The sequence below is a fragment of the Mytilus edulis genome, chromosome 12, assembly GCF_963676685.1.
Source record: "Mytilus edulis chromosome 12, xbMytEdul2.2, whole genome shotgun sequence".
NCBI lineage: Eukaryota > Metazoa > Mollusca > Bivalvia > Mytilida > Mytilidae > Mytilus > Mytilus edulis.
The window spans coordinates 45,653,047-45,670,736 of record NC_092355.1 but is presented as its reverse complement, the minus strand read 5'-3'; the positions used below and the strand labels follow the sequence as shown (position 1 = coordinate 45,670,736).

At 31.4% G+C, this 17,690-nt stretch overlaps 1 protein-coding gene across 4 annotated transcripts in view; it reads right to left on the bottom strand.

Annotated features, from left to right (window-relative positions):
• Positions 1 to 1,645: 1,645 nt before the first annotated feature.
• LOC139498613 (extracellular sulfatase Sulf-1-like) overlaps positions 1,646 to 17,690 on the bottom strand; it is a 57,104-nt gene continuing 41,059 nt past the window's right edge. For 2 of the 4 annotated variants that reach the window (XM_071287084.1, XM_071287085.1), the window contains 7 exons: positions 14,421 to 14,572; positions 11,988 to 12,127; positions 9,925 to 10,082; positions 6,478 to 6,603; positions 5,769 to 5,911; positions 4,794 to 4,908; positions 1,646 to 3,253 (listed from right to left, as the gene is read on the bottom strand). In XM_071287084.1, coding sequence (XP_071143185.1) covers positions 3,186 to 3,253; positions 4,794 to 4,908; positions 5,769 to 5,911; positions 6,478 to 6,603; positions 9,925 to 10,082; positions 11,988 to 12,127; positions 14,421 to 14,572 — 902 coding nt within the window. In that variant the 3' untranslated portion in view covers positions 1,646 to 3,185. The remainder of the gene's footprint in view (positions 3,254 to 4,793; positions 4,909 to 5,768; positions 5,912 to 6,477; positions 6,604 to 9,924; positions 10,083 to 11,987; positions 12,128 to 14,420; positions 14,573 to 17,690) is intronic. The other 2 variants (XM_071287086.1, XM_071287087.1) reach the window with 1 other exon arrangement.

Sequence of the window (17,690 nt, the reverse complement as noted above, 5' to 3'; positions counted from 1 at the left end):
TAACTTAAGACCACTGAACCCTGAAAATTAGGTAAAGGTCAGATGTGACCTGCAAATTGGACATGCACACCTTATAATCATTCCATACACCAAATATGGTTGACCTTTTCTTATAGTAGCTGAGATATGGACTTGACCATGAAAACTTAACATTGTTCACTGATTCATAAAATGGGGTCAAGGTCAGATGAAAAATGGCTGACAAACATGAAGACACATTAAAAATAGTTATAGTATAACTAATTGCCGTATTTGAATATCAAAAATAAGACAACGCGTGACCGAACGACGCATGGATTAAACGAGTGCGCATTGGCAAATGGCTTTTTTTTTTATGAAATTAATGTGGAAAATGTAAGGAACTATATCTTTTTCCTACGCATTGACAATTTGTTTTGATCCGACGTTATCGACGTCTTGACAACGCCTATTGTTGTATGACGTCAGAGAGTGAAATAGCCCCGTTTATTTCACATTTGAAATTATCGGTTTTTATCTAACTGGGAAATCAATGTAATTCATTGCAACCAATGTAATAATTATCATATATTACATATAATAAGAAAAAAAAATAACATTAATAAATCTTTGTTTAAGTATCAATGAACCATGAAAATGAGGTAAAGGACACAATAACTATATACAAAGTATGAAGCATCCAGGTCTTTTACCTTCTAAAAAAACTTTTACGAAGTTAGCAAATGCCGACGCCGCCTGATCAATATCCCTATGTCAAGCTTCAATGATGCTGCAGAAGCTCAACAAAAACTATAATAAAGAGAAGACTGAAGATTGAGAAACATGAACCCCACCAGAAATAGATGAAATTAGGTATCTAGAAAGGGGTTTAGGGTAGCACAATGTAGGGTTTATCATTGTATGAGCTAAATCACAAAGTATTTTTATTGCAAAGAAAACTAATATGTATTTTAACAATATAAAAATTTAATTTTGCTAAAACTTCTACAAAAACATTTACACAATAAAAACAAGTTAAGAAAGATGTTAAAGAGGCATTAGCTGTCAAATTCTCGTTCCAGGATTCAACTCAAATTCTCACATGCTATAAACACATATACAACTCAAATTCTTATATGCTAAAATACATATCAGAAATACAAAAAATTTAAAAAAAAAACACAATAAACAATATAAAGACTGCCTGTAATGTATAATTTTGTGTGTATTTTAGACCAGAAACCATCTAGAGGACCTCGAAAGAAAGGCAGTGGTCTATGACCCAATGTAAAGATAAATTTTAATACAAAACAAGCATGTGTATTTACTATTTACTAATTCTAGGTGGATCAGCTTCACTTTTCAATGTTGATATTCATTTCTTTTTAATAACTGAAAATGCTCATTTCAATTTTTGTGTCATTTACTCAAATTAAAGATTCCATGAATATGGATTCAAATGAGGTTGATTTATTGACTTACAATAATACAACTGCAATTAGGCCACATTTAAAAGAATGTCTGTTTCCCCTCTCCTTTGAAAACAGACCAGGAAGGCAGATTTTTTTTTTTTTAAACTGTATGTCATAGCATGGTCACATGAGTATTTATCTAGATTATCAATCCTTTTGGTTTCAAGCACTTATCAAAAATGGAAACAAATTATTTGGAATAAAAATAATTTCAATCTTTGCAATTTTTTTGTGGAAAATAAGTTTTGCCAGGGGCTTATTTCTGACCTAGGTGGGGGCGGGAAAACAAAACTTTTTTATTTTGGCCTTATTTAAGGAGACTATTTTGACAAAGTGAAAAAAAATTCCTGCTTTTTCAGAAATGTGTAGAGCAACAAAAAAAATATCATTTGTGAATTGATGTCTTGATCATAGCTAATGCCCCTTTAAATGATGACATATTTTTAACATGATTACAAATTTTGACAATAAAATGACAATGTGTACAAAATTACTTTACTAGTATCACAGTTTATTGATTTATTAGGTAAATACTTGGCAAGCTTGTTAATTCCTATCCCACATTACTATAATGTTTATGAATAAAAAACAAATTAGTGGAAAATGACATAACTCCATTTAAGAATAAATCTACAACTTATATTAGACAGAGGTTACCTACAGTATCAACATATATTTGTTCCCCCTAAAGAAGTTTCCATGGAAGTTTTGTTATAAACAATGCCATACTTTCTGTTTTGTTGGTATAAATATTCTATACAATTTATTCCACGAGGAACACATTCTGTAATATTTGTTCCATTGTAAATAATATACAGAATATTTCTTCCACTGTGCATGGGAACTTATACTTTATGACAACCTGTAAGGGAAGATGCTGTCGATATACTAAGGTATTTCCAAAATCAAATTACTAAAATAAATTTGAATTTTATTAACAAGGCCATTATTTATTTGAACAATATGTTCAAAATATGATTAAAAATCTATAAGTTAGATCAAATTGCACCTATTTTGACAGTTTTTGCACTTGCATTTATTCAGAAACAGTAAAAGTTTCCATTTTGTGTTTATTTTGTAGATGTTTTCTGGATTGCTTTATTGTGTCCACAAATATAGTTTTGAATCCATACTGAATAATTGAAAAAATGGTTTTGAACCTGCTTCCAAACAAGATGCTGTAATGAGTAGTACATAAATTGCACACATCCGTAAACTTATTTTTTTTCTTCTTATTTCTTCACTTTCTTTTTTAAATTTTTACAATTGTCCATGCTTGATATACATTTTGTAGGAAATGGATGTGCTGACCTAGCAGACATATATTTTTCAACATTCTGAACATACCCCTTTAAATATCTTCTATCTCTAGTTTCAAGATAATAGACAAAACTTGCATTCTATTTCTAACCATGTTGGAATAGATGGTTGGCAGGAAGGGTCATCACAATTTGTCAAGTAGTTTCAGAGAAAATTTTCGAAAAAATCAACAGATGACAAAATTTTAAATTGTTAATCTGTACTGTGTAATACAACAACAAGTTAGACATTAGAGGTACAGAAATCAAAACTCTTATTTTATACATAAACTATGTCTGTAATCATATTTGAATCAGGGCCCAGTCTGCATGTTTTGTAAAACCTGAACAGTTTTGTTTTTTTAACCTTGAGAAGAAATAAGTTGGATAGTCTACAACATTATGAGACACTCAAAGTTTGTTCATGATTATTCCATATATATAAATAAATCCACTATCAAGTATTATCTAGGTAACTGTAGTCATAATCATTTCTCAATAGTCTGGTATTTTTAGGTTCTTTGGCTGAAATAAAAAAACAAACCAATCAAATATTGTACAAAAGAGATTGCTAACAAGATATAAAATATGCACATTTATTTCATTTTCATTGAAATCATGTTTGCTTATTTGAAAGATGATTTTGTGATCTTGTATTGATAATTCATTTTACAGTTAACAGTCTAAACTTATCTATTAAAATTTTTGAATATAAATAGCAAAATCATAGACTTTAGACAATTATTACATTGTTAGAACAATAAATATTATAGTGATTGATCACTTTCAACACTAATAGACAATTAATTATTAACATCTGATGAATTGTACTTATTTTCGCAGTGTATTTATTTTCACGAATTTCGCAGTTGGTTTATCATCGCGAAAATAAATACACGCGAATCTAAATCAAACCTTTCAACTGAAAGGCAATAATTATAAAATCGTGAAAATAAATACCCGCAAACATGTTGAAAAACCCAATTTGCGAAAATAAGTACCCGCGAAAAAAAGTACAAGTACAGTAGTTTGTTCTTATGTTGTACTGTTATACCACTGTACCAGGTTAGGGGAAGGGTTGGGATCCCGCTAACATGTTTAACCCCGCCACATTATGTATGTTTGTGTCTGTCCCAAGTCTGGAGCCTGTAATTCAGTGGTTGTCGTTTGTTTATGTGTTACATATTTGTTTTACATCCTTTTTTAAAATAAATAAGACCATTAGTTTTTTCTCATTTGAATTGTTTTACATTGTCATTTCAGGGCCTTTTATAGCTGACTATGCAGTATGGGCTTTGCTCATTTTTGAAGGCTGTACAGTGACCTATAGTTGTTAATTTCTGTGTCATTTTGATCTCTTGTGGAGAGTTGTCTCATTGGCAATCATACCACATCTTCTTTTTTATAAAAAAAACTTTGAATCAGCAAAATATGACATTTTTAGGAGCAATAACTTCAAAAGGGATTAGCAGAAAATTGCATAAGATATGCATATGGAATTTATCTTGTTGATAATTTTTTAATTGTCAGTTTAGTTAGTTTAATCGAGATCTAAGCCAAAACTGTGAAATTGCTAAAAATTGTCATGTCAGAGGCAATAACTCCATACTAAATAGTTTGATATTTCAGAAAATTTCATTGATGGAACCTTGACCTGCTGATTATTTTTACCATATCAGTATTGATTTTAAGTGATATAAGAGTTTCACAGATTCATATGTGTCCTTGAAAACACCCATTTTGGGAAACAATATAATGTTAAAACTGAAGAATTTAGTTTAAATGCATTTATTGGCCACAATTTGTAGTATATATCATATTTTTGTTTGCCAAAAAGATTAAAACAAGTCTGCATTCGGTTTTTAAATTTTATGCCTTTATAAAAAAAAAACTTTGAAGTTTAATTTATATATATATAAAAAAATAATGAGATTATCTTGAATTACACGAAAAACACAAAAATTTCTACCATAGAGGAATTTTAAAAGTTATGCATCTTGAACTCTATTTTGACAAATAAGATTTTCAAGAAAAAAAGTAGATGGTCTTTACAATTGCTACTCACTTGATTGTGAAGCTTTCGAGCACTCTTTGTATCCATCACATTTTCTAATTTCATTCAGTTGTTCATGTAGTTGTTGTAACACTCCATAATTAACATCATGTATTGCATTTTTTAACTAGAATTTTAAAAAGAGAAACAGTTCTTATTGATTAACCACTATAGGTGTTATTGTAAATTCATTGGGGTGTAAAAGTGTTGACTGAAGTACATTTTGTATGAATCACTAATTTATTCTAAAATTGTATGCAGGGTCAAAGCTTTTACAACCCTATAAAATTACTAAAAGATGCATTCAGTTCTTTTAATAACATTTTTTTTTCTAGATTCATTAATTTTTCTTTTACCTGTGCACTTATTTGTGGAAGCTCATGTTATCATGGATGTTGGTTAATCCCAGAATGATGCAAGATTGCTGTTAGCCAATTAAAATAATGCAGTATAATGATACATACATGTATTGTATTTTTTGATGTTTTGTTTTTCTACCCATTTTGTATATGCTACTAGCTAGCTCTATGATGTCAAAGAGTCTCAGGGTAGATATGTTATTTAACTAACTGTTTTACCCTCTTAACGTAAAATATTGTTGTTGTTATTGTGTATCCAGCTTTACTTCTTTCTGATATTTAGCAAATTTCAAATATTTTGTGCTGCCAGATTAGCTTACATTTGTTTAAAATTCTATAATATTAGTCTCAGCATAGACAAAACTTTTCTCAGTATAGAAAAAATAAAAAAATTTAAAGGAGTTTGTCCTTTATGTAGAATTTAGTATTAAATCTAATCATTTTACTATAATTTTGAGCTTCAGTTGTAAACTACAATATCAAAACATACACATTTATCCTGGTATTCCAATGTTAGATCTGGTTTTCTGTTTTTTCCATCAATAGATATAAATTTGAAATTAATATCTTTAATTGGTATCATTTTTTTTACTAAAACAATCTTTGTTTAATCATTTTTAGACCTTACCTGAAAGGGATCTTCTGTGAGGTCATAATAACTTATAAAATTATTGATGAATTCACAGTACAACAAGTCATGCGTACTATTAATTGTCCGTAAACACCAGTATGTATTGTTGTTTGAGTTTGAGCAAAAACAGAAAGGTCCGTCTGAAATATAAAGATTTCTAGACCGTTTAGTATACTGTAAATTCAGAAATTATTACGTTCATTATTTCCATTTTGTAATTTTAGACTTAAATGCGATTTTCATTTTTATGATTTTGAGAAAACCCTGTTTAATTCATATAATATGTATCAAAATGCGAGTTTAAGTTATTGCGTTTACAACGCATTTTTGGCAATAATAAAAACCTCGCAATAATTTCTGAATTAACAGTGGTAATAGCATGGCAACAAAGAGGAGTTGGAGATGAATAGGAGGAATCCAGTTTGTTGTAAAGGTGACAGATTAAATATTTTGAAAACGATTGTGACAATATATGACTAGATGTGACATATCCAAATTGAAAACAAGCAATAAAAGCATATATAAGATGTACATCACATGGACATTGCCACAATGAAAATAGCTTATGGTATTTAAAAGCAAGCACAGGATTTGACTAATTTTTGGCATTTCATTTATTTAATATGGGAAAGCTAGTGAGTGCATGCAATTCTCCCTTGACAACTTTATTCATATGTTTCCTTTATTATTCTAAATCTTGACTTACTAGTCCAGTAAGGTTGTGTTTTCCAATGAGAGTTGTCCATTATAGAACAATCCATATTATCTCTCTTGCAGGCAGGATGATCCCTACGTCTCAATTTTTCTCCAGATTGGAGATTCCAATAACTTGCTATCATAAAAAATAAAATAGTAGTGACAACACATGCTGCAATATACTAAATCTGCAAAGCAGTGGACTTGTATTTAGAACACAATTTTCTAAGAGAAAACAAATTCTTAATTAAAAACAAATCTATGCATGCATTATACTGTCATGAAAAAAAATGCTTAAAGCAAAATAAATTTCATAAGCAAACAGGTTTGAAAATGCTTCAAAAGATGAGGAATCCCATATTATGAGAATGTACTATTTCTAACATATCTTAAGCTCCTCAAATACCAAATCAGTGTGTTGGCATGCTGGCATGCATGTTATTCAATCAGTGCAAAATCTTTATACAGGGTCTCCAATTACTCATTAGTATATGGAAATTAAAGAAGGATTTCAGAAGAAACGAAATGATCTCATTTGAATCAATAATTGCCTTTTACAGTCATGTACTTCTCCAGACTCTAAATTTGCATGGATTCAGATTTTGATCTTAGCACACAACTTATCTTAATCTTATCTTTTCTTTGCTCATGAGAACTGTTCTAGGCATACACTCAACATATTAAATATTACTCCATTAGTCACTACTAAACATCAAATTAACAGCAGTAATATGAAGCTAGCAGCTATGCTTTTGTGCAACACTCTCAAAGACTGCAAATGATGTTTAACCATGCAATGCCATTAAATTTCACAAAACTGAATTTATTGGTCAATATCTTTTTTAAACTTTTACAAATGGTATTCCTTCCATTAAAAACATAATAATAAATTGCTGTTATTGGGCAAGGATGGGCAATATTGATTAGAAACCTTAACAATTTAATAATAAGTGGTATATTGATAACTCCAGCATTTCTGCTTTAAAAAAAGTTGAATACTACATTTTGAATATATAAAAGAGTAGTGCTTAGTCAATGCTAAGGACCATCATCATTTCTTTGTAGGCCCAGGTTTATAAGATCATTGCTTAATATTTTCCATACACACTTAAAATGAAAATAGCAATAAAATCAAAGGTCTCATGAGTTTTTTTGTTATTTCCAAGTGCATCTTATAATGAAAGTTGACACTTTGTGAACTCTGGTAGAGTTTACCTTTTCCCCAAAAAAAATATTTGAAATAATGCTTAGATAATACTCCTGTAGATGAGTTTGGGTGTTTTGTATCATTGATTTGATGTCTCATTGACTTCATATATCCTTCTATTTATATATTTGGGACGAGACCACATCACCATGCAATTGTAATGTTACACTCAATATCACAATAATTCACAAAAAATAAATACCATTCATAAAAGTTATTTTTTCTGACATTAGCTGGCTGCTTATATTTGTATTTTTTTTCATTTCTTTATACTTAACCATGAGTGGATTATAACACCAGCAGACATCTTATATATCTAAGATTTTTGTTTTGGAATTTTTCAAATGTAATTCAACCTTTAAAATTCACTTTGCTTCTTCTTCTTTTTTTTTTATCAAATTGGGCAAACTTTCACAGTAGTAAATCATTGCCTGTCATTCTGGCATAGGCAAATCCTATATTATTTCAAATATGTCTTTAACAAACTATATTTATACCTCGAACCTTCTACAAATTATGAAAATTTAGATATTAGAGTGCCCAAATAAAACCACCAATCTGCATCAGGAAGTTAACTTACAATTCCAAAGAGGAGGGGTTTTCCACTGATCATTATTATGTATTGTACAAGTTAACTTACACTTCCAGTTTTCCACTGATCATTATTATGTATTGTACAAGTTAACTTACAATTCCAGAGAGGAGGGGTTTTCCACTGATCATAATTATGTATTGTACAAGTTAACTTACAATTCCAGAGATGAGGGTTTTTCCACTGATCATTATTATGTATTGTACATGTTAACTTACAATTCCAGAGAGGAGGGGTTTTCCACTGATCATAATTATGTATTGTACAAGTTAACTTACAATTCCAGAGATGAGGGTTTTTCCACTGATCATTATTATGTATTGTACAAGTTAACTTACAATTCCAGAGAGGAGGGGTTTTCCACTGATCATTATTATGTATTGAACAAGTTAACTTACAATTCCAGAGAGGAGGGTTTTTCCACTGATCATTATTATGTATTGTACAAGTTAACTTACAATTCCAGAGAGGAGGGTTTTTCCACTGATCATTATTATGTATTGTACATGTTAACTTACAATTCCAGAGAGGAGGGGTTTTCCACTGATCATTATTATGTATTGTACATGTTAACTTACTATTCCAGAGAGGAGGGGTTTTCCACTGATCATTATTATGTATTGTACATGTTAACTTACTATTCCAGAGAGGAGGGGTTTTCCACTGATCATTATTATGTATTGTACAAGTTAACTTACAATTCCAGAGAGGAGGGTTTTTCCACTGATCATTATTATGTATTGTACATGTTAACTTACAATTCCAGAGAGGAGGGTTTTTCCACTGATCATTATTATGTATTGTACATGTTAACTTACAATTCCAGAGAGGAGGGTTTTTCCACTGATCATTATTATGTATTGTACATGTTAACTTACAATTCCAGAGATGAGGGTTTTTCCACTGATCATTATTATGTATTGTACATGTTAACTTACAATTCCAGAGAGGAGGGTTTTTCCACTGATCATTATTATGTATTGTACATGTTAACTTACAATTCCAGAGAGGAGGGGTTTTCCACTGATCATTATTATGTATTGTACATGTTAACTTACTATTCCAGAGAGGAGGGGTTTTCCACTGATCATTATTATGTATTGTACAAGTTAACTTACAATTCCAGAGAGGAGGGTTTTTCCACTGATCATTATTATGTATTGTACATGTTAACTTACAATTCCAGAGAGGAGGGTTTTTCCACTGATCATTATTATGTATTGTACATGTTAACTTACAATTCCAGAGAGGAGGGTTTTTCCACTGATCATTATTATGTATTGTACATGTTAACTTACAATTCCAGAGAGGAGGGTTTTTCCACTGATCATTATTATGTATTGTACATGTTAACTTACAATTCCAGAGAGGAGGGTTTTTCCACTGATCATTATTATGTATTGTACATGTTAACTTACAATTCCAGAGAGGAGGGGTTTTCCACTGATCATTATTATGTATTGTACATGTTAACTTACAATTCCAGAGAGGAGGGGTTTTCCACTGATCATAATTATGTATTGTACATGTTAACTTACAATTCCAGAGAGGAGGGGTTTTCCACTGATCATTATTATGTATTGAACAAGTTAACTTACAATTCCAGAGAGGAGGGGTTTTCCAATGTTCATTATTATGTATTGTACAAGTTAACTTACAATTCCAGAGAGGAGGGGTTTTCCACTGATCATTATTATGTATTGTACATTTCAAGTCATTTTGGTTACAATCTCTTTTTCTCTTCTTATTCTTGTTTTTCCTTTTTCTTTTCCTTCTTTCTTTTCTTGCTTCTTTTATGGCTTCCTTTCGGGCATTACTATAAAATTAAAATACATTTTTGAGAGCTACTGATGAAATATATAAAAAGTTTTAATTTTCTTGACTTTGCATAGTATATTTGCTTTTGAAACTTTGATGAATTTTATGGTTCACACTTGTAAGGAATTTGATGAAACTTTGATGAAGGTTATGGTTCACACTTGCAGGTATTTGATGAATGTTATGGTTCACACTTGCAGGTATTTGATGAATGTTATGGTTCACACTTGCAGGTACAAATGTATTTGGTGAATGTTATGGTTCACACTTGCAGGTATTTGATGAATGTTATGGTTCACACTTGCAGGTACAAATGTATTTGGTGAATGTTATGGTTCACACTTGCAGGTATTTGATGAATGTTATGGTTCACACTTGCAGGTACAAATGTATTTGGTGAATGTTATGGTTTACACTTGCAGGTATTGGATGAAATTTTGTTGAATGTGATGGTTTACACATGCATGTATTTGATGAAACTTTGATGAATGTGCACATCCTGAAATGCCTTGCCTGCTGTGAAGAAGATTTCACAATTTGTTTTCCACTAAAAATTGAATGTAGTAAAGTGATATCATTGGTGCATTTTTTCAGATGCTTATCCATTTCATTTATGAAATTTATCAAAGGTGACTTTAGTGATTTTTCAAAATTTAAAAAATAAAGAACTGTGCCATTTGTGCTCTGTTCAACAATAATGTTAAATAATTCCTCTATGTCATTTCAGAAATTTATAAAAAAAATAAAAAAAATAAAGGGAGCTTATCAATCAATATAAACCAGACACCTAAAGTTTCATGATAACTGCTGAAAGCATATTTGGGTTCTTGTCCAAAAACAGGAACATCACCCTTTTTTTATGAATGAAGTCCTAACACTCCAAAATGTAAAATCAGAAATTTTAGAAAATGAAAGGGAACTTATGTCAATATATATAAACAATTCAACAAAATATGAACATTCTTCAAAGTATTTGTGAGTTATAAGCAGAAAACTGGTAAATCCTCTGTTTTTCTTGAATAAAATCCAATATCACACAAACATAAAATATAAAATTTATCAAAATCAAAAGGGAGCTTATTTCAATAGATAAAAACATTTCATTACAGCTTCAAGAATATTGGTTTAAAAGTTTTTGAGTTGTTGTCCTGCATGTTGCTGACATACAGATGAACGCATATTGTATACTAAGTCAAACAAGTGAAACTGCGAGCTACTGCTCACTGATGATACCCCCGCCGCAAGTGGATAATATTAATAGTGTAAAAATATGCAAGTGTTCGGTAAACAGGAAGTTGTCGAGTGATGAATCTGAAAACGCATCACACGGTATAGCTGACTTATAAAAATCCTGAAACCAAATTTCAGAAATCCTTGTATTGTAGTTCCTGAGAAAAATGTGACGAAAATTTTTAACTTGGTTATCATGTGTAAAATCATACAAGTGTTCGGTAAACAGGAAGTTGTCGAGTGATGAATCTGAAAACACATCACACGGTATAGCTGACTTATATAAATCCTGAAACCAAATTTCAGAAATCCTTGTACATTTTGTATTGTAGTTCCTGAGAAAAATGTGACGAAAATTTTCAACTTGGCTATCATGTGTAAAATCAGACAAGTGTTCGGTAAACAGGAAGTTGTCAAGTGATGAATCTGAAAACGCATCACACGGTATGGCTGACATATATAAATGTTGATACCAAATTACAGAAAGGGTGGGTGTGTAGTTCCTGAGAAAAATGTGACGAAAGTTTCATGGGACGGACTGACTGACGGATGGACGGACGGACTGATGGACGGACGGACGGAGGGACTGACAGACAGAGGTAAAACAGTATACCCCCCCTTTTTTAAAGCGGGGGTATAATTAAATATATGAAGTTGCAACAATTAAACTCACAAATTTGTCTGATTGGTATCACATTTACAAGCTGGTGATGTGCCAGGCAAACCAACACTTTCTAAAAACTCATCACTTTTATCAAACTGGGATAAAAATGTCTCTCTTGGTTTTTCCTTTTTAAGATGCCTTCTGTATTTCTGAAAGATAAAGAAACAAGTAAATGCCAATATAGGAAACTATGTCAGCATCCACAATCACATTTACATCTTTATTCAACTGCAACATATGGATCACAAGAGTGCACACATTGAAATGTCTCGCCTTCTATACTAATCAGTGATATTATGTTGATAGTCCAAAGTATAAAGCTCAAGAAGCTTTATTACAACTGTCACATAAACTTAACATTAACCAAGATAACTAAACAAAGACCAATGAACCTTGAAAATGAGGTCAAAGTCAGATGAACCATGCCAGGCAGACATGTACAGCTAACAATGCTTCTATACAACATATATAGTTGGCCCATTACTTATAGTTTAAGAAAAATAGACCAAAATATAACAAGAGTGCACACACTTAAATGTCTCGCCTTCTTTATTAATCATTGATATTATGTTGATACTCCTAAATATAAAGCTTTATTACAACTGTCAAATAAACTTAACATAAACTTAACATTGATCAATGAACCATGAAAATGAGGTCAAGGTCAGATGAACCATGCCAGGCAGACATGTACAGCTAACAATGCTTCCATAGAACAAATATAGTTGACCCATTGCTTATAGTTTAAGAAAATAGACCAAAACACAAAAACTTAACACTGAGCAATAAACCGTGAAAACCAAGTCAAGGTCAAATAAAACCTGCACGACTGACATATAGATCATAAAATATTTCCATACACCAAATATAGTAAACCTATTGCATAAAGTATGAGAAAATCAGACCAAAACACAAAAATTTAACTATAACCACTGAACCATGAACATGAGGTCAAGGTCAGATGACACCTGCCCGCTAGACATGTACACCTTACAATCATTCCATACAACAAATATAATAGTAAACCTATTGCATAAAGTATGAGAAAAACAGACCAAAACACAAAAATTTAACTATAACCACTGAACCATGAACATGAGGTCAAGGTCAGATGACACCTGCCAGTTGGACATGTACACCTTACAGTCCTTCCATACACCGAATATACTAGACCTATTGCTTAAAGTATCTGAGATATGGACTTGACCACCAAAACTTAACCTTGTTCACTGATCCATGAAATGAGGTCGAGGTCAAGTGAAAACTGTCTGACAGGCATGAGGACCTTCAAGGTACGCACATACTAAATATAGTTATCCTATTACTTATAGTAAGAGAGAATTTAACATTACAAAAAATCTGAACTTTTTTTTCAAGTGGTCACTGAACAATGAAAATGAGGTCAAGGACTTTGGACATGTGACTGACGGAAAATTCGTAACATGAAGCATCTATATACAAAGTATGAAGCATCCAGGTCTTCCACCTTCTTAAAATATAAAGCTTTTAAGAAGTGAGCTAAAGCCGCCGCTGCCGCCTGATCACTATCCCTATGTCGAGTTTTCTGCAACAAAAGTTCCAAGCTCGACAAAAACTCTAATTTGGCATATATTTATAGAATTTCACGTCACAATAATATGTGTTCTAAGTTTCAAGTTGACGATAAATTATCTGGGACCAGACTTTTCACCTGATATACAAAGTTTGATACCTTAAAATCCTAAAGTGAAGTTTAAATCAAATTGGTTCAGTAGTTTTGAAGAAAAAGATCTTTGGAAAAGCTTATGGACAACAAGTGATGGAAAAAAAGCTTACGAACAACAAGTGATGGCAAAAGATTACGGAAAACAAGTGATGTCAAAAGCTTATGGACAACAAGCGATGGAAAAAGCTAACAGACAACAAGCAATGGCAAAAGCTTCCGCAAAACAAGTGATGGCAAAAGCTTATGGACAACAAGTGATGGCAAAGTTTATGCACAACCAAGTGATGGCAAAAGTTTATGGACAACCAAGTGATGACAAAAGTTTATGCACAACAAGTGATGGAAAAAGTTTATGGACAACAAGTGATGGCAAAGTCTATGGACAACCAAGTGATGGCAAAAGTTTATGGACAACAAGTGATGGCAAAGTTTATGGACAACAAGTGATGGAAAAAGTTTATGGACAACCAAGTGATGGCAAAAGTTTATGGACAACAAGTGATGGCAAAGTTTATGGACAACCAAGTGATAGCAAAAGCTTATGGACAACCAAGTGATGGCAAAAGTTTATGGACAACCAAGTGATGGCAAAAGTTTATGGACAACCAAGTGATGGCACCAAGTGATGGCAAAAGTTTATGAACAACCAAGTGATGGCAAAAGTTTATGGACAACAAGTGATGACATATAAGCTTATTGCCCACCTTAGAAAAGTTTTCAAATAATGAATACTTTACCCTCAAATCCTCTAACATTTTTCGATATTCTTGGATCATATCATCAAGTTGGTCTTTGTGGTTTTTCCAGGCATCAGCATCCTGATACAAAATCTGATCACATGAAACCGTGTTGTTTTGTAAGACACGACATCTTCTGTCTATTGGTGAAACTACAAGTAACAAAATATTTATGACAACAATGACTATTTATTTAATTTTTGATATATCTAAAAAAAAAAAAAAAAAATACAGCCTAAAAATAAATTTCACTATTGAAATTGATTGCCCTACTCTTTCTTGCATTGTAGTATCATAGACTCAAACTAGAACAGTTGGTCCGATACCACAATTATCATCCCTTGAGGTTCGTTGTCCACGAATATAGTCCCTAGTGTTGACAGTGGGTTACTTGCCATTAATTTTTATACCCCTTCCAAATTTATTTCTCCATCTTTAATGCCTCAAATTGCAAGTAAGGGGGTGAAATTACACTGTAAAAAAAATTGGGTCCAGAGTTTTAAAGGAAAGTAGTGATTTGATCCAGCTGAAAAAGGTTAAAAATTAGCACTTCGGAAGCTGTCAAAAGATTTCAAGATGCCCTTAACATAAAATTGTCCATATTTTGAGTTAGAGCCGATGAAGTTTTCTATAATTTTGATATAATTTGTTCCAAAAGTAGTACAACACACTGTAAAAATTTCATTGAGAAAGCGCAGGTGGGATTTTTTAAATTTTCATTTATGTTCTAAAAGAAATGCACTACGAAATAATTGTGGTCTCAGACCTAAGAGGTGAAATCTGTAAATATAGAATCTGTACTTTGCAACTTCCCTAAATGATCTGATGGTGTCAATTTGTCAAATAGCATGAAACTAAAGGTTTCAAATTTTTATTGTATAGAATTTCTGCAAAAATGACAAATTTTGGCATTTTATGATCAAAATGGGCATTTTATAGCTTTTTCAATATTGATGCATAAATGACTTTCTATCTGACAGGTTTTGATGTGTCAATATTTGTGTTTCTATGCCTTTATGTAGTTATTTTACTTATTTATGAACTCTGAATCTACAGAAAAGAAGATTATCTCAGACAATATGTGCAAAATGTGTTGTATAAATGACCCTCCTCTAACGCCCTGTTTGGATGAAGTCAAAAGTGGGGAGCTTGGTACATAAAATTTGAAGTCCATAATAAAGACCTCACTAAATTTGTATCAAAAGCACTTTACAATGTCTATTGTACCTGTTCCATTTCACATAATATCTTTCTTTTCTTCTGTAGGATAGCAAGTGGTTTAAATATAAGCCTGTTGAGACTAAAATTGCATGCAAGTTTTTCACTAAAAAGGCAAAAATCTTTGTATCAGACCATACTGTCTGCAAGAAAAGTTAACTGCAAGAGTCTTTTTCTGCTCAGATTTGTTGTATCGTGTATAGAAATGATGAAAAAGACATAATTTTTTATTTCTTATAGCCTAAATATGCATTTTTTAATGTAAATATGTGTTACGGCCTAAATTGACACTAAATTTTTTCCAGTCTTACTTGGCCTAAGACCCTTTTAAACTAATATGATATGTTATTTGTAACTTTTCTTTCCATTTAAAGTACATTCAATACATATGTAAGGATTTTTATAACCAAAAAGCTTCACAAATTTAAAATTGCTGGAAAATATTACATCTTCATGTAAGGCCCCCCTTCATTGAAAAACCTTAATTTGTAGGCGCAGGCTCATATAAATTTGACTTTTGAATAATTATGCTAAGTCTGATAAATCAAATGAGCACTCTATTGCTTTAAATACATAATAAATTATATATTAAGGCATTAAAAAAGTATTTTTTGAAATATTTTAATTTTTAAAGCCCAAAATGTTGATAGTTAAAAAATTTCAATTTTAACATCAAAATTTAACTCACTAAGATGAGTATAGAATTTAACATATTGTCTATGATATATATCCTATTGTTATGAAATTTTGTAAGCAGTGTTATAATTTATTAAGCTTTGGTAATACCATTTTTTTTAAAGATTTGTCAACTCTTTCTATCCTATTAGGTCAGAGACCACAATTGTTCTCCCTTGATTTTTGTTGTCCATGAATATAGTCCCTAGTGATGACAGTGGGTTACTTGCCATTTTTATACCCCTTCTAAATTTATTTCTCCATGTTTAATGCCTCAAATTGCAAGTAGGGGAGTGAAATTACACTGTAAAAAATTTGGGTCCAGAATTTTAAAGGAAAGTAGTGATTTGGTCCAGCTGAAAAAGGTTAAAAATTAGCACTTCGGAAGTTGTCAAAAGATTTCATGACGCCCTAAACATAAAATTGTCCATATTTTAAGTTAGAGCCGATGAAGTTTTCTATAATTTTGATATAATTTGTCCCAAAAGTAGTACAACATACTGTAAAACTTCATTGAGAAAGCGCAGGCTGGATTTTTTTAATTTTCATTTATGTTCTAAAAGAAATGCACTACAATATAATTGTGGTCTCGGACCAGTTGAAGTGACACCACCAAAATTCAAATTTAGTCTGTATTTTGTGGTAATAGACATTGTGTATAAGTTTAACAACATTTGGTTGAGGCAAACTAAAGTTAGAGATATGAAACAAATAATTCACTAATTTTTCATTTGTAAAATTCAAATTTGATCTGTGATTTGTGGTAATAAGCATTTTGTATAAGTTCCATAACATTCTGTTGCAGCAAACTAAAGTTAGAGAACGGAAACAAACTTTTGGGCGTACTTACCTTCGTACAGATGGACAAGGATAAAACTTAACGCCCCCCTCAGCTATGGCTTGGGCATCAAAAACAAATTATTAAGGAAAAGGTATAAAACTAAAAATAAGAAGATGTGATATGATTGCCAATGAGTCAACTATTCACAAGATACCAAATGACACAGAAAGCAACATTGACTAATCATAAGATGTTCCCTTTATACTGACCTAGTCACAAACTATTACATGTATAAAGAGTTCCAAATTTAATAGACTATCATGACTAAGGGGACAAGGCCAAATAAAGTCCAGTCCATAGAAAAGAAATATGCCAAAGCTTATACAACTGCATACCAAATATCATTGAGTTATCAATGAGTTCCCAATAGACCTATCTAATCACAAACTTTAAAATGTATACTATGCAAAAGTTACAAACTCAAAAGACTACAACTGTGCCAAAAAAATGTCCATGGAAATGATATGTGCCAAAGCTTTAACAACTGCATATCAAATATCACTAAGTAATCATATGTGATTCCCATTAAACTGAAC